We start from the raw sequence: 26875 nt of genomic DNA, 5'->3' as shown, positions 1-26875 counted from the left end.
AATTTTGTAATTTCTATTGTAAAACAGTTGTCAGATATTAAATATTTAGCTACTTACATCTCTACACTCTTTCACTGTTAAAACTAAAGTGTTGTGTTGGAATTCAGATGAGTATTCTATGAACAGTAAGCCCCGCCTTCTTTAATTTGATTGGCCAGCTCACTCATTTTGACACTGACGAGCTCTGTTAGACCAATGAGGCAGACCAGCTTAAAAATGTAACATTCAGTCATCTTAAGAACAAACAGAGCAGTGCGTAATGGACTGCATATTAAGAATATCAAATATTAGGGGGACAATTTGGTAATTTCTAATAACTGAGGGGGAACTTGTCCCATCAATGTCTGTGGTGGTTACGGCCCTGGTGTGAATAATGAATCCCAAAAGACGATAAGTTGTAATGATGTGATCTTACCACGGTGTGAGTCTGTTTCAGAGGCTCGATGAGATAGACAAAATTACCATCATCAAACATCCCACTAGAAGAGTGAATCACAAGAAAGAGTCAGGGATGTCAATTGGAAAACAGATACAGGAACAAGGACAGATAAAACCTCAATGAGTCAAATCACTTGTCAAGAAAACCACAATCGTGGTTTTAGAACCGAACAAACACTTCTCTCTTTCCCTCGACGGCTCTCTGTGACACTCAACCACACACTAACATGGTGACATTCAAATCTTTTCATGTGTACCAACTGCCATCTGGCCTCACAGTGGGTCTCCAGGTCAGACTTTCTCTCTTTATCTCACACACACACATACAAATAAAACAAGGTTTCTTACTGAAGCCCGTTGCAGGTAGATAAAGCTACACGGGAGTCTTCTTTTCCTCTCACATGGCCCTGGTAGTAGCAGTGTTCCCCACCCTAAACAGACGCACATTCATCACTGCTATGTAGTAGTTATTTTCAGGGTTCTGTCTGATATAGATGTGTGTTCTTTGGGTCTTACCCTGGAGAGGACGGGCTTGTCTTTCTCATAGTGGATCTCCATATAATCTGAAGAGAGCAGATCACTAAAATAGAAGTGAGAGAGAGAATTCAATCTCACATTAATTATCCAACAACAAAATAATAAACCCAGCAAGCAGGTTCTGGCAAGGTTCTCTCAAAGTTATGAGCAAAAATTTTTCCAGTGATGATTAATTAATGTTCGTTCAGAGTTATCTGGTCTTTAATAATGTTCTCAAAATGTTAGCACAAAAAACAGTATTTATACATCATTTATTGAACGTGTTTTTTCTTCCTGAAGCATTTTAGTTGCACATTCATCTATTGTTTTTTAAATGTTACTGAACGTTCAGTTTAATGTCCAATAATGTTTGCAAAATGATAACATGGAAATTTTGAACATTCAGAAATAATGTTTTCATAACTTAATTGGAACATTAGCAAAATGTCCTAAAATGTTCGCAAAATGATAAAAGCAAATTTTCCCTTAACGTTCCTATAACTGAAAAAGATAAAAAAATGGACAATTTGAAGTTTGGGTGGAGCACGTTCAGATAATTAACCTAATTAAAGGGGTCATGAACTCAGAAATCAACTTTTCCTTGAGCTTTTGATATATAAGAGTTCATCGTACTATAAGATTATCCGAGTTTCAGAAATGAAAACTTCCTTGTTAGTCCAATAAAAGCTATAATTGACACCAGGCTGCGAACGACTAATAGTTCAAACCCCGCCTCCGCAGAAGAAATCAACGCCTACTTCATCATTGCAACATTAGCCCCGGAGAGAAGAGCGATACAGGACTAAAATAACATCACCTTTCAAAGGATCCTAATGCAGGATTATAGTTATTTATTTTTAACAGTGTGAATGTCTCAGTTGAGCTTTATTTATTTGTATTTGGTACATTTCACTGTGGATTCTTTGGTAAATCAATCGCATTTCAGCACAGGCTTTGCAAACTTTTACGATATGGACTCGACAGTAATGCAACAACATGTAACTGTGTTTATTCTAATGCCTGATCTGATATTAATGATTCATGTACAGTCAGATGATCTTTTGTCTGTCAGTAAATCAAACCAGTGACCAAACGGTCAGCTTCACGTTGTTTCTCTTAGTAGGATGAAAATAATCTGTTTTTTAAACAGAGATTAAATTATATATAGAAAACGACCAAAGAACGCTCCTTTTACAATCACTGAAGCTGTCAATCAAACAGCACGAGTTTATCAGTGACTGAGTTCTGGACTCTTACCAAAACTCTCATTTTATTCAACAAATCTCTTAGGGTGCTTTCACACTTGGTTCGATTGCCTGGACCGTGCTTGCTTGCAGCACATCAGTCACGCTAGTTGGGAAAGTGAGTGAAACACACACACAAACACATATTTTTATAAAATAATACTGCATTAATAGCGGTTCACTTCTGCAATTTGGTACCGTACCGGAGTTCACTTGAACCGCACCCTAGACCACCCTTTTTAAGCGGACTCGGGTACGGTTCGCGGGTGCTCTGACATCAATTAAACCCGTGTGTGCACCAAAAGTGCTAATGTGAAAGCACCCTTATATTTACATCAGGTTTGCACTGTTAGTTATGATGAAAGCATTCATTAGTGTGCAGAAATCGAGTTTGCAATGACGAGATCACTGCTTTCATGCGCTCAACAACATGTCTGTGATCGGCTACAATCTTCATCTCAGCAACCTTTCATGCCACAATCTAAATATAATGCCATAGGATCTAAGTGTAATGCTATAATCAACACTTTTCACGATTAGTTAACTTTGAGAACTGTAATAGTAAAAATGTGCTAAAAGTTTTTGAGAGAGTAATACTATTTCATATGCAAAGATGTCAGCCAATCACAGCAGTGGGCGTTTACACAGAAGTCTCCCAGCAGACACGCCCCTTAAAACACAGAATTCAAATTAGAGGGCTAAAATCAGGGTTGGAAAAATGCCTTTTATTTCTAAATTATGATCATTTTTGATATAAAAAAAAATTCATACTAACATTATAAGTGCATGCCAGGAAACATTATAAAACAATAAAACAACACAGTTCATGACCCCTTTAACACGTTGAGGAGCACATTAACAAGATAAGAGGTATATATAGAGCAGACTTGCGTCTGTTCCATGACTGTTTTCCAGCATCCCTCCACCACCCCATCTTCTCACTTCTAACTATTGCTATCCCAACCTGGGATTGGGGGAGTGCTCTGGGTTTCGGGCAAATTCCGAGCTTTGAGCCCTCCCCTCAGACAGCACACCAAATACACATAACCTTTACTCTACTTAATTATATGTAAGTGTGAACTTGTGAAGTGCGCATTGGGAGAACACTCTCTTCCGTATCAGCTGTTATGGAAGCTCCAGGCTGTTAGTGGATCAGACGCTGCATCACGTCATCAGTGATTCTGCCACACAGGTTTGTTAAGGCATGGTAAATAAAAATGCAATAAAAATGTATTTGAAATAGCAGATTGTGGCTATATTAATGCTATATGATAAATGTATTAACAACAGCATGAATAGCTGAAGTCACAGTGAAATTTATTTGTTTAAACAAAGAAGAAAAATATATTGAGCTCTTTTATCTCATGATCACAAACACTTCTGCTGTCGCAGCTGGTCCTATTTTTACAACTGTCACAAGCTGACAATTAATCAGCCTTGCAAAAATGGACATTCGCAAACATATCATTTATCTCAATAAAAGAAAGTAGGCAGCAATAACTGATCTTATTTATGACTAAAATGTGTCTAAAAATGTTCTAAAAGTGAAAATCATGTGCACATAAGAAGGGCTAAAATCACTTGACTTTTGTTTTATGTACTAAAAAACCCTGATACATTTTTTGAAAATATCTTCTTTTGTGGGTGAGGGTGAGTAAATGATGACAGAATTTTCCTTTTTCATTCTTTTAAACCATTAAAAATGTAATCCATGGCCTATGCTATTCCTGGTTATTATGAAAACCGAACAATTTGGGAACTTGTGAACTTTGCTGAATTTTGATATAAACCAGATATAAATATTCTGCGCTCTCATTTTAATTGTGCAAAAAACTTGTTTGTGAAAGGCAGGCGTGTCCAAACTCAGTCCTGGAGGGTTACTGTACTGCAGAGTTCAGCTCCAACTTGTCTCCAACACACCTGCCTGAAAGTTTCTAGTATGACTAGTAAGATCTTGAATAGCTGTTTCAGGTGTGTTTAATTGGGGTTGGAGCTGAACTTTGCAGGATGCTGGCCCTCCAGGAGCAGGATTGGACATCCCTGGTGTAAAGGAATATATGCAGGGAAAAAAGGAAATCCTTTCAATATGAGTTGATAACCTCTACACCATCTTCCGGGACCATCACAACGTTCAAAAAACAGCTGGAGAGACACCTTTTCCACAAGCACTTAAGCACTCCACAACCACTTACTACTAAAAAATACTTTCTTTTCTCGTCAGCATTTTACCTCAGCACTTCCCAGCAAAGAAAATATATTCTAAGAAAGTTTTGCTAACGTTCCCATTAAGTTAAGAAAACAATATTTCTGAATGTTATCTGAATGTTCAAAACGTCGTTTTTACAAACATTTTTTCTTGGTTATGTGAACGCTAAGGGAACATTCCATTGTTCAAACATTGTGGGAATGTTTTGAGTGATTATTATGCATTATGATTGTCCCAGAGCCTTGTTAATGTGCATAAAGACTTTATCCTAGTCTTAAAGATTTAATATCAGAAACAGTGCTTATAGTATAAGTTAGACGCCAAATATGTTATATATTCTTTTAAGCTTAATTTATGATTCTGGATAATCTGGATTAAAGAAAAAAAAAATACAAATCACGGTTCTCCCATGATTCTGAAAACAAAACAATAGACGACTAAAGAAAATAACATGTATGCCTAATTTACTTGAGGTTCTGACAAAATGTTCTATTTAATGTTATAATAAATGAGTAATAAATGTACATTCATTATGTAGCCTAAATAATTGTTTGAAATGAATAAATAAAGACTTATTCCATCCAGAGTTTTTGAATTAATCTCTATCAAATATATTTTAACAGTCACTGGTTGGCACCTACTGACATAACAATGTAATACAATCTTTATTTGAAGCTTCAAAGGTCATTTAGCCTTCTGATTTTGATCGCTGCTGCAACATCAGGGTTTATTTCTGGCCAGGGTCTGCTAAAAATTGGCAGATGTGCTTCATCGTTGCTAGGTGTTTTTTTTCCCTTTTTACACTGGGGTTAGTTACCCCACATTATAGTTTCTTGGGTCTGCACAATTCCCTTCAAAGCAAACAAACCAGTGCGCCTTTATGTGATGCTTTTTGATGGTTGTGTTGAAGTAAGCCAGAAACGCGCAGGCGCTGCTCCATTCGGCTATATTTAATATTTATGTTGACTCATCATGAGTTGAGTATGTGCACTAAATATGCGCTGATTACATAAACTTCGCCAGCAAACTGAGTGAACATAATGGCAAAATGGCAATGTTAGTAGCGTTATACAAGTATTTGGAATAAAAAGTATGTTTCGGTGGAAATAAGATCAGATCAACACAAGTCAGCGATGTCAGGCTAATTAACAGTCCCAAGCTTTACATATCTATACTTATGGCAATTAAATCAAGGTTATCATAACGTTACTTTACGAGATTCTTCTTCATTAAGGCACGCAGGCAGACCTAGCGGAGATTTCAATTCAATTCAATTCACATTTATTTGTATAGTGCTTTTCACGATACATATCCTTTCAAAGCAGCTTTTCAGAGAATGCATGTCAACATTACAATTTAAAGAATGCAGTTAGAAATAATGTAATAATTTATGCAATTAATTTACAATCACTGTTAGCAATTTAACTCAAGGTAGAAGCAATGAGCTCCTGAAAAAATTAATTACATATTAACAATAATTAGGATATATAGAAATTGTGAATGCGCATGTTGATCCAGATGATTGCGTCAGTCATCAAAGATGACTCTCTTCAGTTGTGCATTCGCTCTTTCCAGGTGCGTTGCACCTGCAAAGCCAGGAGGAGGTTTTTTTTTGTTTGTTTTTTTACTGAGAAGGCAATTCTCATGATTTCATTCACCGTGAATGAATCCCAACCACCCCAAACACTTTCTCATCAGATCTACACGAATCTCACAGGTGACCTATTTTGGTCTCAAAAAGGTGAATTTTCACTGAAAGGTGAGGAGTTTGCATCTATGAACATCAGAAGAACGTGCAACTAAAACATGCATAAATAATGTTTTTGTGCTAACATTTTGAGAACCTTAATAAAGACCAGATAACTTTGAATTAATGTTCTATTAAAGTTACTGGAAAAATGTTCCATAACTTGTTCATAACTTTGAGAGAACCTTGTCAGAACGTCAGCCAAAGTTCTGATATGTTGGGTTGTTTCCTAATCTTTCTACTTTGTATACAGTGAATATCATTGGCTCTACATGACAAATTGCTTGCAATGTTCCTCATCTGTAAGCTGCCTTGACAAAAGCATCTGTTAAATTAATAAAGGTAAATGTAATTACCAGGATGGCAGTTAACTTCAAATAAAACACCAAGCACCTTATATGCTGTTAATCATAACACATTCACAGTTTTTACAGGGAAAAGTTTGGATGATTTAAACCACAATGTTCTTAGATCTTCAATGAATACCTTGAACGTTAAGATGCCGACACAGACAAAAGGCAGGATGAGAACTGAATAGGACAAACGGATAAGCACGGAACCAACTTCAGCAAGAGATTTTTAGGATTTTAATACAAAAAGGAGAGAATATAGCTGCTTTATTTTAAAAAATGTGACAATGTGCAACTGAACAATTCAGCGTTCTTGAACCTGTCTCTTACATACACACACACACACTTACTTGTTCAAAGTAAGGTCCAAAGTGAACGTGGTGCCAAAGGCGTCCAGCTGGAAACTTGCTTGGGCCAGGTGGACATCCTGCAGTCAGGGAGATAAACAGGGGCTCATTAACACTTCACAAAACAAACATATGTTACTACATCAAATCTGCCAGCAAAGCCTGCAAACGTAATGGTGAAATTTCATTTCTGTTTTGCACGCACATTAAATCATATTATCAAACGGCAAAGTGCATCTACAGATAAAACATCTGCTCTAGAGCATCATAAATCACACAGCTGTGCTGTTTTACAGCAAAAACACTGCATTGGCAGAAGTAAAGTGAGAGTGTGTGCACAATACAATCCCACAACGTCTGTTCAGTACAGAGAGAGCGAGGGAAAAAAAAAAAAACTGCTTCTTTTGCGAAAAGTGCATTAGATTTGTGAGGGAGGGCCGGTGAACCTGGATCAACTCTGAGCGTTGGGCATACTGCACCATTCCCAGCAGCTGCTCGAGGTATGAAATGAAGCATCTTCCTTGCTCCACAACTCCTTAGCGCAGGAGTGTTGAAGACCTAAATACAGGAGGGGGGGAGGGGATCTTCATACTTTACACTGCGAGACAACCTCTCACCTGTCCATCCCCGGCCTGGTTCCTCGCCCGAGTGTCCAGATCGTGATACGTGCTCTCCGAATCCTCATTCAAGTAGTAAATGAGCCGGGAGGGATATGTGACGGTGACCTCACGCTCTTCCGATTTTCTACCCGTGGAATTGCCCGGTGCTGCTGCTGCCGCTTCTCGCGGGGTCTCAGACACGTGCTGATCCCTGAGATCCTCATTCTGCACGGCGCTGGAAACTGCAGGATAGGAGGAAATTGTTTACAGTCTCTTCATCTCGGAGAAGGATCCCGTCAATTATATATGAACGTGTGCCAGCAGTTGCAGCCCTGTGATGCTGCAGAGAAGCTGCGCACAGATCTCTCTTATGCAGATCTCAGTGTATCGAACGGAGGCACTACGGCTGATAACCAAATAAAACACTGAAATCTGATCACACATTTAAGACAGTGGATGAGAGGGCGAGACATGATACATGTAATAATGGCAACAGAGAAATAAGAGAAACGTATTGACAAAACATTACCATATATAATTTTTTTCTCAACTTTATCAGATGCATATTTGGATATGTGATATCTGAATTGTAAAGGCATTAGACACGCATCATGTCAGCTAATGATAATCTATTGTCATGGTAATCGAATTAAGATTCAGTCCTTATAGCATATACAACACCATACTAATGGGGCTGTCAACCCATAGAGAGGCCTTCAAAAGCTTTTACCCCCCTCTGCATAGATTGACATGTATAAACGGCCGTAAACACAGTTAAGTAATGGAGGCTGCTCAATCAAAGCCTGCACAGAGCCTGCGTATCAAGCTGGGATTTCCTACCGCAACAAAAGGCTTTGGAAAGGCAAATACTAGAGCAAATATCGAATAATATCATGTAAATAATAAAGTTGCGCAAGGTAAACGTTATACTTACCCGTTGAGATTGAGGAGATAGAAGATGGCAAGGAAATAAATATGCTAGCGAGCAGACACAGATGGAATATCAGACGCATGATTCATATTTGAAGACTAAATAAAATGTCATTAGCGCATCAATTTACAGCGAGTCCATTATTACGAGGGCGATTTTAGTGCGTATCCCGCGGGAAGTGGGGGAAATCCTTCATGCAGCATCGGAGACTGAGGGGTGGGTAGCACGGTTGGGATGCTGAGGGGTGGGGAGGACTTGGAAGAAGGCGAAGGGGTGGTAGCACGGATGGATGGAAGGCGGTGGCCAAGCAGCTCATATCGTAAGGGAAGCCAGTGCGCCTGCGCACTGCATCTTCTGCTGCGCTGACGCGTCAACCATCCTCACTTTGTACACTCGCCAGCACACTCATCCTAGCAAATCAGTTGGTTGTAATGAATTTGGACAACTAGAATTGTTATACACTAGCCCACAACCTAAGCCTGGAATAAAAGCTTTAGTCTTTTATGCGTAAATAAAGACATAGTTAATCCGTTAAAGGATTAGTTCACTTTCAAATGAAAATTAGCCCAAGATTTACTCACCCTCAAGCCAGGTGTATATGACTTTCTTCTTTCTGATGAACACAAACAGAGTTATATTAATAAATATACCAACGAGTATGAGCTGAAGAAAGTGTCTCCATCCACATCCATACATCATAAACATACTCCACACGGCTCCAGGGGGTTAATAAAGTTCTTCTGAAGCAAGGCGATGCGTTTGTGTAAAAAAGAAAAAAATCTATATTTAACAAGTTATGAAGTAAAATATCTAGCTTCTGCCTTCTTAAACTATCGCAGTTTAAAAAGCTTACGCTACGCCCTACGCCTTCCCTATTCAACTTACGGAAAAGGTGTAACTGACGCGATGCCAGTTTACACTTTCTTCGCAAGTTGAATACGGGAGTCAGTCTAGATATTTTACATTATAACTTGCTAAATATGGATTTTTTTTTTTTTTTTACACAAATGCATCGCTTTGCTTCAGATGGCTTGAGGGTGAGAAAAGCTTGGGCTAATTTTCATTTGAAAGTGAACTAATCCCTTAATTAAAAGTGCATCTACATCAGACCACATGCATGGACAGACAGAATGTTTAAATTAGAAATGAATGATTAAGTTGATTTGTTTCTGCCACTATTTCATGTATTTTATGTTTATAAATCCACCACATCATATAAGATTATTGCCATCTTATATACAGATGTATTTTTCTATTGCAATTATATATTTTTTCTTTCATTTTCTCAACCCACACCACTGCATTTTGCAAAATAATCTGCAATTGTTTGCACAGTACTTGTATACAGCGCCTAACTGTAACTTGTATGTCTATCTGATTACGTGTAATCTGGATTATGTAATCAGATTCCAAAAATTAAATTATATTACATTTTAAAATGATCATAATCAGACTAAAGTTACTTTTTATGGATTACATGATTACATGTTATTTTTACAATGTCAGTAAATTATTCATTATTCAATGATTCTCCCTACTACTACTACTACTATTACTTTTATCTTTTAAGCCTAAAAGCCTACTGCTTATACATGTTCAGAAGGCAATCTGACCAATTGTAATGCTAAATCTGCCATTTTGTCCAACAAACAAACCAGACAGGAATTAATCGATTAACATTGGTGGACTTGAACTTAAAAATGGTGTGTATCAATGTCTTTTCACAGTTGAAACAACATCATTTCTGATGTTCATTTTGTGCTATAACAAGTAGGAAGAGATGATCGGTTCACGTTCCAATTGAACTGAGGCGCTACAGCGAACTGTCACCACACATTAAAGAGCCACAAAATGGTATTTATTATTTGAATTTCTTTTTTTAAAAAAAAAGATGGAATTTGAAAGCTGAGACTTTGATTTATATACCAAAAGTAACCTGCTCTGTCTTGTCTGTTGGCACGTTGCCAGTGTCAAGATTATTCTATTCAAATCAATGTAATAAATGAGTTAGGTCAAAAGTAATCTAAAAGTAGTCAGATTACATTACCTTAAATGTGTAATGTAACAGATTACAAATTTTTGCCACATAATTTGGAATCAGTAACTCATTACAATTTGTAATCTACCCAGCACTGTTTTGCTCTTTGTGGAATAAAAAAAAAAAAAAAAAAAAAAAAAAAACTTTACTTGCCTAAATGAAATGCAATACTTTTTTTTTTTTTTTTTTAAACAATGTTGATGGATTTTCATGGAAGATCACTTCCATCACTATGACTGTTTTTTTCTTAAATGCTTTGACCTCATCCATTAGGAACATTTAAACTTTTAAGGGACAGAGTGTAAAATGCCCATGAAGGCACTTGTATTGCGTGTTTGTGAGAATAAATGGCTGATTCCCAAAGAGCACATTTGCCTTGTGTAGGATACGTATTGTTGACCTAAGCAATTTTTGCATTTGTTGGTATGTATTTTAAACAATTTGATACAGTGCCAAAACCCAAAGAGAATAAAAAATGCTCTTAATATACTTATGAAAGACAAAAATATTAATAATTATAAATTTAATTTACAACCATCAATATCAACCTCTGAGAAAATACCCATTAGAAACTTAAAAAATATATACTCATTACAAGTTAAAAAATGCATATGACAAATAAGACATATACAGACAAAAATGAACTTCAACTAGAAACAGTCAGCTGAAATTCAACTGTGCAAAACTATACAGCATTTAAAGAACAGAAGTCAGCTTATGCTCATGGCTGGTGTCTGATAACGTTCAGTCTGCTATATTTACAGTGGCGGTCCTCCCCCTCACTCTCTTCTGCTGACTGGCACTGAGCATTGTATTTATTTGTTTAGGAGAGGATGTAATAACCGGCTGTATCGCCAGTTTAGATGATCTAAGTGAGGCCTTTGCAGGGTTCTTGTTTCTGGGAGATGTCCTACATTCTGCAGATATACTTGAGCTAACAGTTTGCCGGAGATTGCTTTGTGATTTAGCTTTGCGCTGTGGTTTGGTTGACTTCCTCTTGGTCCTGTAAGGGGGTACCGATGGTCTCTTGGCTGGAGTCAAAGGTCCAGCCCTCCGTAAGCTACGTCTGATTGGTGTTTGGTCAACTGCCGTTTGTTGGCGGTGTTCCTCTTGTTCCAATCCTCCAACTTTATAGGAACTGCTTGCACAAGAGTGAGGAAGTGCTTTGGAAGAATCAGATGGCGTGAGGTGTCCAAGGAGGAAACAACTGCTACTTGAGATAGAGGAGCGGCTGAATAAAGCTCTTCGGCTGCTAGACAAAGAAGAACCAGGTTCTGAGGGTCCACCGCTCTCCAGAATTGAGTCTGAGGTGGAGGTACATAGATCAGCCATGCTGCTCCTACCACGACACTTTCGAGAACCTCCTGATGACTGCCCCTGCTCCAGGCCCTGCCTCTCCTTGTTGATATCTGGGCTAAGGCTACGGAACAGCTGGCGGACATGTGAAAGAGATTTGGAATTAGAGGGTAAAGATATGCCTTTTGGTGGACTCTTCAATATCCTATTGGTCAAAGGGTCGTAGAACTTAAGAGGTGTCTTTTTGTACTTGTACTTCTGGCCAACATCACTGTCACATGACTTCCGCTTTCTCCCTGCTTTCTTAATAGGGGTGGGCTTGGAGATTCCTTGACCCCCATCTGGGGATGAAAGCACATAGACCACAGTTTTAGGTTGTAGAGGACTCATTATCTTGCAGTAAGAAGCAGGAAGCTTTAATGCACAGAGTCTGGTCTTCATGTCAGGGGTCCTTTCAAGACTAGGGCATTGCTGGGGCTCTTCACTGTGTGTTGAGGGGAATGTTTCTTGCGTTGATTTCGGTCGCACCACAGGGCAGCTAAGAGGGATGGTCTGTGTACCGTGGCTTACCTTTACCACTTGGCAACGTGACGCTAGTCTGTAAAATTTTTGCCTCGTTTTCCTCAACAAAACAGCTGAAGGTGTAGGGTCTTCTTCATTGTGTTCCATGAGCGGCAAGATATCTGTAGGCTCCCATCCAGCAGTATCTGCTTTTTCTTTTCTTTCCCGGTTCTTGTTCTTTCTCCTTTTCTTACTGTGCTTCCCAAACATAGCCAAGGATTCACTTTCAAAATAGCAACGGAATTGGCCTTGTTGGAACTCTCTCACTATGGAGTCTATCTTCACGTCATCTTCAAACATCACTTGTGTCCACGTTTTTCCAACAAAAGACTGTGGTATGTGGGGAAGATCAGGAAACACCTTCTCAGCAGCACTCTCCTTGGTTTCCTCAGGTGTTCCCACAGAGTTTAGAGCTGTGTGCAGCTGAGTCTGGTATCCTTGGTCTTCAAGGTTTATATGCACTTCTAGTAACTCGGCTAAATTCTTTTCTTCACCCTTTGCCTTTCCCAAAGCCATCTGTATCGCGTTGTCCCATTCTTCACTGCCTTCGGATTCACTCATAGACTGAGGACTCAAAAGGAACCTGGCATCATCCTCTTGCTGGTCGACTTTGGGACTGTAGCCATAACAGTATTTTTCAATAACCTCCTCTATCACATCTCGAATCTGGTCTGACAGATGACTGAATGTCTGTTCCCTATGAAGGACATTCGAAAGGGGCAGTCCTGAAATCCCCACTGTGGACTCCTCAGCCACTGCTCGAAAGGTTGCAGGCTGCTCCTTTGAGGTAATGCACTTTGCAGCTTTTTGGGCATGGGATGCTGTAATGGAGTCGCTCCCCTCATTATCCCTATTGGTTTTCTTGTGCGCTTTCCTGTGTTCAACAGCTCCAGCCTTGGCGACTGGTGGACGCTTTGAAGCACAGGGATGTCTTTGTGAGCTTTCTCTCTGAGCAGGTAGTGTCAATTGTGATGTATGTGGTTTGTCATTGGCAGAGCTGCCACTAGTCCTGTGCATAAAACCCTGTGTGGGAGAATACTTTTCAGGGGGAGGTGGTTCAGGCACCGTTGTTCCAATTTGGGAAGTAGTTTGTATATGTGTAGTTGCAGTGATGTCAGTCGTCACTGCTGGAATTGAGGCTGCAATTTGCAGCATTTGGCAGGACTCTTCGTCAGAGGTAGGCATCTCCTCACGTGTCCCAACAGAGACACCATCCTCATCTGATCCACAGTACACCTCTGAGAGCACCTCCTTTGGGACAAGTGGTGTAGTTAGTGAAGGTAGATCAGCATGGGTAGGCCTACAGAGAAAAAGAAGTGTCAAAAGCAATAACTGAATACGAGTTTTTCTTTTCAATTTACAAAACATAAAACATGTAATATATTACGGCAACATGTCAACAAGGAAATCTAAACTGTTAATGCATGGGTAGCATACCGTGTATCGCTGTAGTGATGAGGATGATGCTGGAGCACATCCTGGAGGAATCTCTCTAATAAACTTCCAGAAGATACACTAGCTCTAGAAGCCCGTACCACTTCTCTATGTTGGGCACTCAAGATATGCTGCAGAATACAACAATAAATTGTTTACAATAAATCCTTAATAACTCATAATGATTATCATAAATGCATGATATTACAATCTCTAAGTCACAAGGAGTTCAACTAACATGTATTATAGTGCAATATACAGTACAGTCCAAAAGTTTGGAACCACTAAGATTTTTAATGTTTTTAAAAGAAGTTTCGTCTGCTCACCAAGGCTACATTTATTTAATTAAAAATACAGTAAAAACAGTAATATTGTGAAATATTATTACAATTTAAAATAACTGTGTACTATTTAAATATATTTGACAAAGTAATTTATTCCTGTGATCAAAGCTGAATTTTCAGCATCATTACTCCAGTCTTCAGTGTCACATGATCCTTCAGAAATCATTCTAATATGCTGATCTGCTGCTCAAGAAACATTTAATGTGTACAATTGTACAAAATATTTGTGTACAATATTTTTTGTCAGGATTATTTTTTGTCAGGATATATCTGAAATCTAATCTTTTGTAACATTATAAATGTCTTTACTGCCACTTTTGATTGATTTAATGCATCCTTGCTGAATAAAAGTATTAATTTCTTTAATTTCTTTTCAAAAAAATAAAAATTCTTACTGACCCCAAACTTTTGAACGGTAGTGTATAATGCTACAGAAGCTTTGTATTTCAGATAAATGCTGTTCTTTTGAACTTTCTATTCATCAAGGAATCCTGAAAAAAAAAGTACACAACTGTTTTCAACATTGAAAATAATCATAAATGTTTCTTGAGCAGCAAATCAGCATATTAGAATGATTTCTGAAGGATCATGTGACACTGAAGACTGGAGTAATGATGCTGAAAATTCAGCTTTGCATCACAGGAATAAATTACTTTGTGAAATATATTCAAATAGAAAACAGTTATTTTAAATTGTAAGAATATTTCACAATATTACTGTTTTTTACTGTATTTTTAATTAAATAAATGTAGCCTTGGTGAGCAGACAAAATTTCTTTTAAAAACATTAAAAATCTTAGTGGTTCCAAACTTTTGGACTGTACTGTATATATAGTTCGTATTAGCCATTGATTTGTTTAAATAGAACTACTAACTCAAGCTTAACAAATACCTAGATCAAAACAGTAATTAAAGGGGAAGGAATGATGTTACCAGAGAGTTACGCACCTGTTCCACACTATTGTACAGAACTTGACAGCAGCTGCAGTAACCCTGTCTTTGGGAGCTAGAAGGACCAGCAACAGGCTGTTCTCCTCTACCAGTCCTTCAGGTGGGGTAAATAATAGATTTTGGTAAAATTATATTTGTTTAAATTTGCAATTGAATTACTACTGAGAATACATAATGGGATGGCTAGTGGATTGGTGCAAACGTTGAATTTATTTTCAGACAACTCACCTGCCGGATGTATCAGCTGGACACCTCGCTGCATCTACAACACATAACAAAACATTTACATGCATTCTCTGAATCAGTGGTTCTCAACTAGTTGTGCTCAGGATCCGGATGTTACATTGGACATCAGTGGTGACCCAACACAGTACCAAATCTACTTATCTTATAAAAGAAAAATGCCCTTAAAATAAAACATTTAAACATATTACTATTTATTAGATATCTTAAGACAACAATTCCTCATTATTAATGTTCATTCTCATTATTTAGCCATATGTATTGTAGTCTAGGTAGTCTCTGTCATTTTCTTTTCTTTTGTAGTGTTGTTCATGATTTTTGAAGATAAGGACATGTCTCACAACCTGTCCATGTTGGCATCTAATTTGGCTAGATTTCCATGACAAGTGTTGTGTACAGCACATTCCAGGGCCAAGTTTTATGGCAAGGACCCCCTCTGGCTGCAACAGTAAAGAAAGGTTGGCTACATTTGGACTGGCTTTTGGTAAACTATAGCACAAGCAAATGTCCAACACCATCAGACAAGGATGGTAAGACAACTGACTGACATTTCTTAGAGGGCAAGAAAAAGACCCCAAGTACCAAACCCGGGAATGACAGGATGGTTTAAAAACAAGTGGTTTTAAACTATTAAAACGCATTTAGCAGCTAAAGAGAACTTATTTTGCTATATGAGCGCTTTCTGACAGATGGTTTCTGAACTCTGGTACCATTCACTACCATTTTTAATTGGACTAGTTACATAGTTGGAATAAAAAAGGCACATGTAACCACGTCAATCGCAATGAGTTGGCCAAATCTGATTGAAAGGGGTCAGTGGTGGTTTAAACCTTTTTTAATACGTTTAATAGGACGTGTAAACACTTGATCAGACTGTAAAACAAAACTTGAAAGTTCTACGCATGTGCAATGACGAATGACGCATGGAACGAGCGGTTGTTGTTAATAACAGTGTAATAAATGACAGCCGTGTCATTCTAAAATTCTCATTCCATTTATCATCTATGAAGTGCTGCAGGACAATGTCACTTAATGTGCTCGTCATCTCTTAATAAATGGATACATATTAATGGAATAGTTCACACAAAAATGTAATTCGGTTCTTGGTCAAATACACACACAATTATGCCACATGTACATTCTGTGGAGTATTAAAGCAAACACATTTTGTTATGTCCTACGCAAATGTAAACTGTTAGGAAAAAAATCCGATGTGTGATGATATATTAGAAATGTGCAGTCATTCTTAAAAGGACAGAAGATTAGTTTTACGACCTCTTTGTGAACTTTTTGAAGCTTCAAAGATCAAGTTGCAAAGGCAGTCTATAGAAGGACAGAATGCTGTCAGATTTCATCGAAAAGATCTTCATTTGTGTTCCGAAGATGAATGAAGGTCTTACGGGTGTGGAACGACATGAGGGTGAGTAATTAATTAAATAATTTTCATTTTGGGGTGAATGAACATTTTAATGTAAAAAAGAATGCATGCATGACAGTTTTGTATTTTGACTCTGTGTTCAGAACATTGCCAAAGGTATACTGCTGATAGTTTGGGAAGCGAATAATACATTGGTAAAACTTTAAAGACACTAACTGTGTGCTTTCGATTGTGCAAACAAGTTCCACAGGGGAAAGAAGGGTGGGTCACTCTTTCTGATGCCACCAGCCAATCACAGCACTGGAATGGAGAAGCACCCAATTGCAATCTCCTCCTTGTCGGAAAGGGATAAATGCACCTTTTCAACAGACACTCCTTTTTCTGAGTATCCGGTTTGTCCAGAGAGACAATAACAGACAAACCACTTTCTGAGTCTCCGGCCTGCAAATGTAAGACAATAGCAGGTACACCTTTCTGAGTCCCCGGCCTATAAGGGGGAGACATTAACGGATACAATCAAGTTCTGAGTCTTTGGCCTGTGAAGGAAGTGACATCAACAGATCCCATGCTCTAAGTCTACGGCTTGTGAGGCAGCACTACATTCTGAGTCTCCAGTCTGTGAAGAATGAGACATTAACAAACACTATGTCTTCATCCAGCGAGCGGATTGACCGAGTCTCTGGCTCAGAGAGGCAGAAGACATACAGATACATTTGCAACAAGGTTAAGCTCCGGTGAGCAAACCTTAACTTTAAGGTACCTTCGTCGGCGTGTTCCAGATTTTAGGACCCATTTGGTCCTCCAAGAGATCATCCCACAGCGCTTCCCGATCAAGGCTGTTGGAACAGATTCTGGTCCCCCTCCACTGCATTGCTACCCAGCACAACCAGTGGAAGATGTTATTTGTTTGATGCATAATAAGGTTCTTCACCTTATTAGTTTCAGAGAAACAACAGTTAATCTTTCCATAAGATAACTTAATTACTGTACTTCTATTTTATGCCCCTTATGCACTTTATTCCTTTATCATTCATGGTATTCATTTAGTAGTTGTGTTTATTATTCTTGTTTGTCTTTTTAAAATTTAAAAAACAAATTTATTTTACTACACATGTGCCTTTCTTGTGTTGATAATACAGTAAACAGCTCTATATGCTATCCGAAATCCTTCAGATTTGTCAGATTAAAAACTCCAGTTTACATCATTTTTATTTATTCAATCTTTGATTGTTTTTTTTACTGTCAAGGTGAAATTTTTGGCTAGTGCCCCACAGTTAAAGAAGGAAAGAGTCATCTGACACACTCACCTTAGGTGCCGTGTGACCAAAGAGCAAAACACATTTTGGTGCCCACGTGAGAAACCCTACATAACTGTGTTTTCTTACAAATTATTACAAATCTTTATTACACAACTAAGTATTAATTATTCATTTTATTATTCTAACATTAATATCATTATCTGCATTATTATTTAGTTGGTATTATTAGTCCCACTGGCTCTGCAGTGCTCAATGATTAAATAAATAAATAAATATTTCTGAAATTTAATAGTGTGAGATTAAAGAACCTTACTTTTAGCAGAGGACTGTGGTCCTTCCTCCAAAGGCATGGTACTGTCTTTAAACAATAACACAAACACAGAGAGAATGTTGCTTACATAGTATATTATTGTATTACACACGGTACAGTTTTTGCATATTGCAAAAGTATTTCACATGTTACATTATATGAGTCATTCCAGGAAACCGGTACGATTTGAATCTCTCTGACCCTTTTCAGTGTATTTTATCTATTGGGTCACCAAAATATATTTTTTAAAGCTTTTTGCATTAATTGAAATGTCTCCTTTAATAATGTTTAAAAACATAACATACATTTTATCTTCATATTAAAAATTTTGTTTTTTTCAGGTGACACCACCTATGTTGTCACGTCCCACAAGGCCTTCTATGAAAGTGTACTTCGGATATGAATAATAAAATGAGAATTTTTTTTTGCCATTCCCATCTGTGCTTTTTTGCTGGTAATGTTTTTTTTTTTTTTTCCGAAGTAAAGTCATGATTATTCATTAAAATCACATCATTTAGTTCCGTACCTCAGTAACCCCTCAACCCTGTTACACAAACCATTCTCCCCCTATAAAAATAAGGAACTGATATTTATTACATCATTAATAGGAAGTGATATCATAGAAGTATTCTGAACAACATTGTGAGCAGACACAGGCAAGTTACCACCTTCTTTAATAATTATACCTAAATTATGTTGTAAAATTGTGTTTGTCAAGCTTAATGACTCAACCCCGTTACATCACTTAAAGATAGAAAACTATTTCTTGTGAAAATTTTCTTTGTTATTTCAACATTATTCATAATTTCTTAATATCATGCATGCCATGCACTCTCCACTAGATTTAGAGCAGTGGCCAAGTTGGGCAAAAAAAATCACAACCCCGTCACACTTACATTTTTATTTTGTTAAGTTTATGAAAAAGTAATTTAAAGTTAGTTGAACTCTGTCTAAAATGTTCAGTGCAATCATAAGAATACTGATTTCAGTTCAAATTCTGAAGTTAAGCCTTTGATGATAAATTATGAGGTTGCTGTCCTAGGTGAAAAAAAAGTACACTTCTACAATATACTAAAAGTGCTCTATTTTCGTGCACTTATTTTGTACTTAATATACTAAATATTCTTCTTTAGTAAGATAATCTTAAGAACATCTAACTGTGCTATTTTGAGACAGTATGAAATATGAACTAAAATGTGCTTTTAATATACTATCTCAGTATTTAAAATGTGTATTTAGTTACCACTTGTAGTACACTACGGGTTCAAATGTACTATAAGTGGTATCTGAATACATTTTTAAATACAGAGACCTGGGGTCACAAAAAAGTGTCCACTTCAGGCTTTAGTATAGCAAAAGTGTGAGATTTTACTTAACCTTTATATTTGCATTTACTGAATTAGTGTGAGGGACATCTGATTAATAGGAAGGGGGAAGGAGATAAGGGGGAAAAAGGTGAGAACATCGCATGGGGCGGGGGCATGCTTTGCAAGATATGTTTTTTTGTTTATTTTTTAAAATTTGCTTTACATGTTCATTTGTAGTTACTTTAAGGGATTATTAATTTATTTTTAATACCGTATATAACTGTAATGCAGGATATTTAAGACAATATTGGCAGATTAGATGGCAATACTGAGCTAAACTGCAAACTGTTTACCCTCTCTCTCTTTACCATTCCCACATCTCAGACCTCAAAAACATAAAATATTCCCCATTAAAGACATTAGTTTTTAAAGTAAGCGTAAAGGAAACAATGTACAGTACTTATTGAAACAACCAAGTACCCTTGTAAGATTACAAGTACCCTTGTTAATGTTGTGAATGCTCAGAAAACGAATACATTTTGGTAAATTAAAAAAAAAAAAAAAATGTCTAAGTCCAAATCGTACCAGTTTCGTGGAATGACTTATGCACAGGCAATTTCTCTTGCAAATGCTCTATTTTTTATTTTGCTTAGGGCCTTGCACAAAACATTTACTGCTAGCAATTACTGACGTATTCTGTATTGTTATGCATTTTATAAGTACACTTTGATTTCAGCGAGAGACTGTAAAATAGCATTGTTTCAATGAACAGACCTACTAAATTAATGCATACTCACCTACATGGAGACTGAGAGGATGCCTATTAATGTTTCCGTGTCACATCACCGCGTTTATGTGCACAGCCACGTGTAGTGAGTTAAAAGTCGTATCTAAAGATATAGAATGCGTTAGCCAGAATTAGAAAAGACACTTAAAAGTCTCGTGTAAGTGCACTTGGTTATTATTATGCTTGATAAAGAATATTTAAAACAAAAATACATTAATTTGTATCTTAAATCAGTTTTAATACTTCACAACACATATATAGTTAACTTCTAATGAATTTTAAATGTTTTTTTTTTCTTTACCATGTCCAGCTTTAACTACTCATCAACCGTGTTTATTTGCCGGCCTGCACACACAAACACGGCCATTTAAACAGCGCGTGCCAATATTACCACAGAAACCCACCTTCACTTAAAATGCATTTGAAAACGCTTGAATTATAAACAGTTTCAGAAAACAAACACTATTTAGGATCACACAAACTGCAGTTTGAGCTAGCCTGCTATGCTAATTCACCTAGCAAGCTAGTGACACTTAGCATGGCAACGTGGAAGGTGACAACAGGACAGTGACATAGTAAATATTCACTTAAATACGATCTAGAAAATATATAAACATAACAAGGCTGCAGTCTTCATCACGCTGTCACCTGATTATGGATGTTATTCCACTTAGATCCCATCGGTTTCCGTATTTAGCGCATGTCTACTAGTGAAGTGACGTAAGAGTAAAGCGCGGGAAACCGCCCACAAGTCTGATCAATGGGGCTGTAAACTCAACCCGACCAAAATAACTAACTATAACAGAAAATTCAGATCGCATTCATTGATAGTAACACTACAAATCTTGCAAACTATGCAGCTTTGCAACAGTTTTCGTAGCAGTGATAAACATGCCAATATGGACACATTTTGCCATTGAAATGAATTGGAAAGTGTCCCAATCAACCTGAATTCACCCTATATATAAAAAAGTGATTGAAAACAACATGTAAAGTTAAATAAACTACATAATTGTTACAATATATTAGAATCTGCTTGGCATTTGATTAAAAAAAAAAAGTTAATGCTCTTAAAAACAAAACATTCATGCTAAAAGCACATGCCAAATATTTAAAGTGTTCATTTTGAAGACAGTATAACTTTAAAGGGTTAGTTGAACCAAAAATGAAAATTGTCATTTATTACTCACCCTCATGCAGTTTCACACCCGTAAGACCTTCATTCATCTTCAGAACATAAATTAAGATATTTTTGATGAAATCCAGTGGCTCCGTGAGGCCTGAGCAATGACACTTCCTCTCTCAAGATCCATTAAATGTATTTAAATCAGTTCAAATCACTGCTTCAGGACACTTTGGAGCATGACGAATCTGCGTATCAAATCATGATTCAGATCGCCTGTCAAAACGCCAAACTGCTGAAATCACGTGACTTTGGCGCTCCGAACCACTGATTCGACACACTAATTCATAACGCTCCGAAGCTTCCTGAAGCAGTGTTTTGAAATCGGCAATCACTAAATAAGTTTTGTTTTTTTTGGTACACCAAAAATATTCACTTTACAATATTAATATTGAACCACTGTACTCACATGAACTGATTTAAATGTTTTTAGTACATTAATGGATCTTGAGAGGAAATGTCATTGCTGGCTATGCAGTCCTCACAGAGCCATTGGATTTCAACAAAAATATCTTAATTTGTGTTCTGAAGATGAACGAAGGTCTTACAGGTGTGGAACGACATGAGGGTAAGTAATAAAATGACAATTTTAATTTTTAGGTGAACTAACCCTTTAACTTCAAATAAAAATATCCAGAAACAGAGGTGCATTTGAAGTGCTTTTATTGGCTTAATGCTTTGCGCGGCGGGGTTTTAGATCTTGTTGAAGGCTGCGACATCCATTGACTGTACATAGTCCTCAAAGGCTGTGATCAGTTCCTCCAGCTGGTCTGTTCCAACTTTATCATCCTCCACGACACAGGCAATCTGCAGCTTCTTGATGCCGTAGCCGACAGGCAACAATTTAGCTGTACAGGAGAAGTCAAGTGACAATTAGAAACAAATTAGCCAAAACGGTGATGGCCAATATCATTTTTTTGGTAGGCATAACATCAGTTTTAGTGACTAGTAATTGCATTCAAGAGATGGAATTGATTGACTTACATTGTCCCCAGACTAAACCGTCCAATTGAATGCTGCGGACACACTCCTCAAGCTTGGTCATGTCAGTTTCATCATCCCAGGGCTTGACGTCCAACAGGATGGAAGACTTGGCGATAAGTGCAGGCTCTGCTCAGACGTTAAAAAGACAGTGTCAATTGCAAAGCATACAAAGGAATCCAACAATCACGATTTAATGACTAGTAAATGTCAGATTAAAAAGTGTTTCAATCACAAGACTCAGCCGAAAGATGGTTATGAGAAGTCATCATTGAACTAGTCACAATGTTGCTATATGTACACTATCGGTCAAAAGTTTGATATGCGTTTTATGCTCACCTAGGCTGCATTTATTTACAGTAAATGCAAACAAATATTATAAAACCTTACAATTAAAAATAACTTATTCCTGTGATGACAGTCTTCGGGGGTCACACGATCCTTCAGAAATCCTCCTAATATGATTTGCTGCTCAAGAAACACGTTCAAAACTGTTTTTGCTGCTTAAAGGGTTAGTTCACCCAAAAATGAAATTTCATTACTCATCCTCATGTCGTTCTACACCCATAAGACCTTCATTCATCTTCAGAACACAAGATATTTTTGATGAAATCTGATGGCTCAGTGAGGCTTTTATTGACAGCAATAACATTCCCTTTTTCAAATGCCCAGAACGAAAGACATATTTAAAACAGTTCATGTGACTGCAGTGGTTCAACCTTAATGTTATGAAGTGACGAGAATACTTTGTGCGGCAAAAATAACGACTTTATGCAACAATATCTAGTGATTTCAAAACACTGCTTCATGAAGCTGTATGAATCTTTTGTTTCAAATCAGTGGTTCAGAGCGTGAATCAAACTGCCAGAGTCACACAAACTATTGAAGTTTCAAAATACTTAAGACATAACGAAGCCTCGTTTACTGAAATCATTTGATTTTGGTGCTCCGAACCACTGATTCGAAACAAATGATTCGTTAAGCTTCATGAAGCAGCGTTTTAAAAATCGCCCATCACTGGATATTGTTGAATAAAGTCATCATTTAGTTGGCACACAAAAAGTATTCTCGTCACTTCATAACAGTTCATAGTCAAATGAAGTTTTAAATATGTCTTTAGTAGCTTTCTAGGCATGTGAAAGTGTAAATGATCGTGTGGTCAATGCAGGCCTCACTGAGCCATCGGATTTTATCAAAAATATTTTAATGCGTGTTCTGAAGATGAACGAAGGTCTTACGGGTTTGGAATAACATGAGGGTGAGCAATGACAGAAATTCTCATTTTCGGGTGAACTAACCCTTTAAATTATGAAAGCCATGATACACAACCTTTCAAGCTTTTGGGTCATATTTAAAGAAAAGAAAAAAAAAAAAAAAAAAAAAAGTTAACACCTATGCAAGAATGCACTGAATTGATCAAAACTGACATTAAACACTCTTATGTTACAGTTTTCCTTTTTAAATAAATGCTGTTCTTTCCCCCTTTTATTCAAAGAACCCTGAAAAAGAAAGTTTCTACAAAAACAGTTTGATAAGAACCATTATTAATTGATCACATAATAATAATAATAATAATAATAATAATATTAATAAAGCAGCAAATCAGCATTGATTTCTGAAGGAGCATGTGTCACTAAAGACTGGAATAAGGGCTGCTGAAAATTCAGTTGTCATCACGTGAATAAATTACATTTGAATATACATTTAGATAGAAAAGTCATTTTAATGCTGTAATAATATTTCACAATATTCTTGTTTTTACTGCATTTTTAACTCTAAACTTTTGACCATTAGTGTACATTTAAAAGAATAAAAAAAAAAAAAGAAACATACTTTTTGCTTTCTTTGCATTGTATGCTGCAAGCCTCTCCTCCTTGATCTTTTTGGATTCCTCATCCTGCAAAGAAACAGATTCCTGATCAGGTGTGCACGGACATCCAGCAACTGCCTGGACATTTTTCCATTTACTGGTTTTCAGAAACAAAAAGTTGTCCATCACAACATCAGCCGAAAGATGGTGAGAAAATCATCACGTGACCAGATAATTCTATCAAAACACACCATCAGTTCGGTTACCACACTCACCTCTTCCTCATCAGAACCGAACAGATCGATGTCATCATCGTCTTCATCAGCCGCCGCAGGAGCTGCCGCAGTTGTGTCCTGCACACCAGCGGGGCCGTACTGACCGAGAGGCTTCTTCACACCTGGAAGGCTGAAGGCAAGAGGAGGGGAGTGAATCCATGTAACTGGACGAGTGCATGTGTGACAGTCTTTTATCTCCCGGCCTCATCAGAGTTTGAAGGATTGTACATCAGACACTCAGGCGAAAGATGGTGATAGAATAATCATCATATACTGGGGGAAGTAACTGCAAAACATTAAAGGGATAGTTCACCCAAAAATGAAAATGTGATGTTTATCTGCTTACCCTCAGGGAATCCAAGATGTAGATGACTTTGTTTCTTCAGTAGATCACAAATGATGATTTTTAACTGCAACCATTGCGGGCTGTCAGTTGTATAATGCATGTCAAGGGGAACTCAATCTAGAAGAGTCAAAAAAACATGCACAGACAAATCCAAATTAAACCCTGCAGCTCGGGACGGCACATTGATGTCCCAAGACACGAAACGTTCGGTTTGTGCGAGAAACCAAACAGTATTTATATCATTTTAACCTCTAAAACACCACTATGTCAAACTGCGTTCAGCATCCGGTTGGTGAGGTCAGAAAACACGTTGATGACAGAAGTGATCTCTCACACTTTGCTTCAATGAGTGCGAGACATCACTTTCGTCATCAGAGCGCGTTCAGACCTCACTAACCGGATGTGGAGGGCATGGCGTTTTAGAGGTAAAAAAAAAAAAAAAATGATATAAATACAGTTCAGTTTCTCGCACAAACTGAATGTTTCATGTCTTACAATAATCAATGTGTCGTCAGGAGCTGCAGGGTTTAATTTGGATTTGTCTGTGCATGTTTTTTTGACTCTTATAGATAAGAGTTCCCATTGACATACATTATACAACTGACAGACCACAACAGAGTATTACGTTGGAGTTAAAGGGTTAGTTCACCCAAAAATGAAAATAATGTCATTACTCACCCTCATGCCGTTCCACACCCGTAAGATCTTCATTAATCTTTGGAACACAAATTAAGATATTTTTGTTGAAATCTGATGGCTCAGTGAGGCCTGCATAGCCAGCAATGACATTTCCTCTCTCATATTTAAATCAGTTCATGAGAGTACAGTGGTTCAATATTAATATTATAAAGTGATGAGAACATTTTTGGTGCGTCAAATCAGTGGTTCGGAGCACCAAAGTTTTTTTGGCGCACCAAAAATGTTCTCATCACTTTATACTGATTCAAAACTCTCCAAAGCTTCATGAAGCAGCGTTTTGAAATCGGCCATCATTAAGTCGTCATTTTGTTTTGTTTTTTTGGTGCACCAAAAATATTCTCATCGCTTTATAATATTAATATTGAACCACTGTACTCACATGAACTGATTTAAATATGTTTTTAGAACATTAAATGGATCTTGAGAGAGGAAATGTCACTGCAGGCCTCACTGATCCATCAGATTTCATCAAAAATATCTTAATGTGTGTTCTGAAGATGAACGAATGTCTTACGGGTGTGGAACGACACAGGGATTTAGTGACAGAATTTTCTTTTTTGGGTCAACTAACCCTTTAAAAATCATCAATTGTGTTCTACTGAAGAAACAAAGTCACCTACATCTTGGATGCCTTGAGGGTAAGCAGATAAACATCAAATTTTTGGGTGAACCAACCCTCTAAATATTACAATCAAGCATCATATTACCTGCCCTTCTCCTTCTGGTAAGACTTGATGTGGTTGTACCACCGCAAAGCATGGCAGAGGTCAGCTGATGGGGCACCAGATAGGGCATCAAACACTGCAATATCAGCCTGAGAGGGAACATACCTGCAATAACAGTCAAATGCGTACAGATATTGATGTTTTTCATGGATCAACAGTACAGCAAAGAAAATATGACACCTCATAAACACTTGGGGGAGGGGGAAGGGTACTACTACAAATACAGATCCTAAAATAATTATACATACGACTGTATTAGTCATGCCAAAGAAATTAATATCTACTGCATTTGATGTTTATCATTACAACCATTAGCATTAAAGCATATGAAAGAAAATAGTACAGGCATAAGTTGTTACAGAGCAACTAAGAACATATAAAATAGCTTACCCCTCGATATAACTTTTGTCTGCCAGAAACTCATTCAGAACTTTGAGTCCAGCGGGTGTTTTGAGATCACCAAAGCCCATTTTTGGAAGTTACCTGTGAGACCTCGTGCACAGACGTCGTGCCCTGAGCTTGGAGGAAGAGCGAAGGAACGAGAAAAGAACGTGAGATGGTCTTTATACGT

The 26875-nt window shown here is 37.4% G+C and overlaps 3 protein-coding genes across 10 annotated transcripts in view; all 3 read right to left on the bottom strand.

Annotated features, from left to right (window-relative positions):
• The window catches only part of adam23a (ADAM metallopeptidase domain 23a), a 32058-nt gene extending 23598 nt beyond the window's left edge, over positions 1-8460 (bottom strand). Inside the window, exons 1-6 of the mRNA XM_067373109.1 lie at positions 8382-8460; positions 7466-7689; positions 6852-6928; positions 955-1018; positions 787-869; positions 416-479 (exon numbers count right to left, since the gene is read on the bottom strand). Coding sequence (XP_067229210.1) covers positions 416-479; positions 787-869; positions 955-1018; positions 6852-6928; positions 7466-7689; positions 8382-8460 — 591 coding nt within the window. The remainder of the gene's footprint in view (positions 1-415; positions 480-786; positions 870-954; positions 1019-6851; positions 6929-7465; positions 7690-8381) is intronic.
• Positions 8461-10863: 2403 nt separating this feature from the next.
• Positions 10864-21476, bottom strand: zdbf2 (zinc finger, DBF-type containing 2). 8 transcript variants are annotated; one of them, XM_067374298.1, is made up of 7 exons: positions 20587-21476; positions 20296-20388; positions 18195-18239; positions 15230-15263; positions 14999-15095; positions 13711-13838; positions 10864-13573 (listed from the first exon to the last, which is right to left on the bottom strand). In XM_067374298.1, the coding sequence occupies exons 3-7, from the start codon at positions 18229-18231 to the stop codon at positions 11161-11163; spliced, it is 2709 nt and encodes a 902-aa protein (XP_067230399.1). In that variant the 5' UTR covers positions 18232-18239; positions 20296-20388; positions 20587-21476; the 3' UTR covers positions 10864-11160. The 8 variants fall into 8 exon arrangements, with proteins under 8 accessions (XP_067230399.1, XP_067230401.1, XP_067230400.1 ...); XM_067374300.1 differs by having other exon boundaries at positions 20690-21476; XM_067374299.1 differs by having other exon boundaries at positions 20934-21476.
• Positions 21477-22114: 638 nt separating this feature from the next.
• eef1b2 (eukaryotic translation elongation factor 1 beta 2) lies at positions 22115-26850 on the bottom strand. The gene is made up of 6 exons (XM_067374903.1): positions 26695-26850; positions 26287-26409; positions 24535-24664; positions 24283-24346; positions 22453-22578; positions 22115-22316 (listed from the first exon to the last, which is right to left on the bottom strand). The coding sequence occupies exons 1-6, from the start codon at positions 26772-26774 to the stop codon at positions 22162-22164; spliced, it is 678 nt and encodes a 225-aa protein (XP_067231004.1). The 5' UTR covers positions 26775-26850; the 3' UTR covers positions 22115-22161.
• Between the last annotated feature and the right edge of the window lie 25 nt (positions 26851-26875).

The sequence above is a fragment of the Chanodichthys erythropterus genome, chromosome 21 (genome assembly GCF_024489055.1).
Source record: "Chanodichthys erythropterus isolate Z2021 chromosome 21, ASM2448905v1, whole genome shotgun sequence".
Classification (NCBI taxonomy): domain Eukaryota; kingdom Metazoa; phylum Chordata; class Actinopteri; order Cypriniformes; family Xenocyprididae; genus Chanodichthys; species Chanodichthys erythropterus.
Note: the sequence above shows the minus strand (reverse complement) of the source record. Positions and strands in the feature narration are given on the sequence as shown.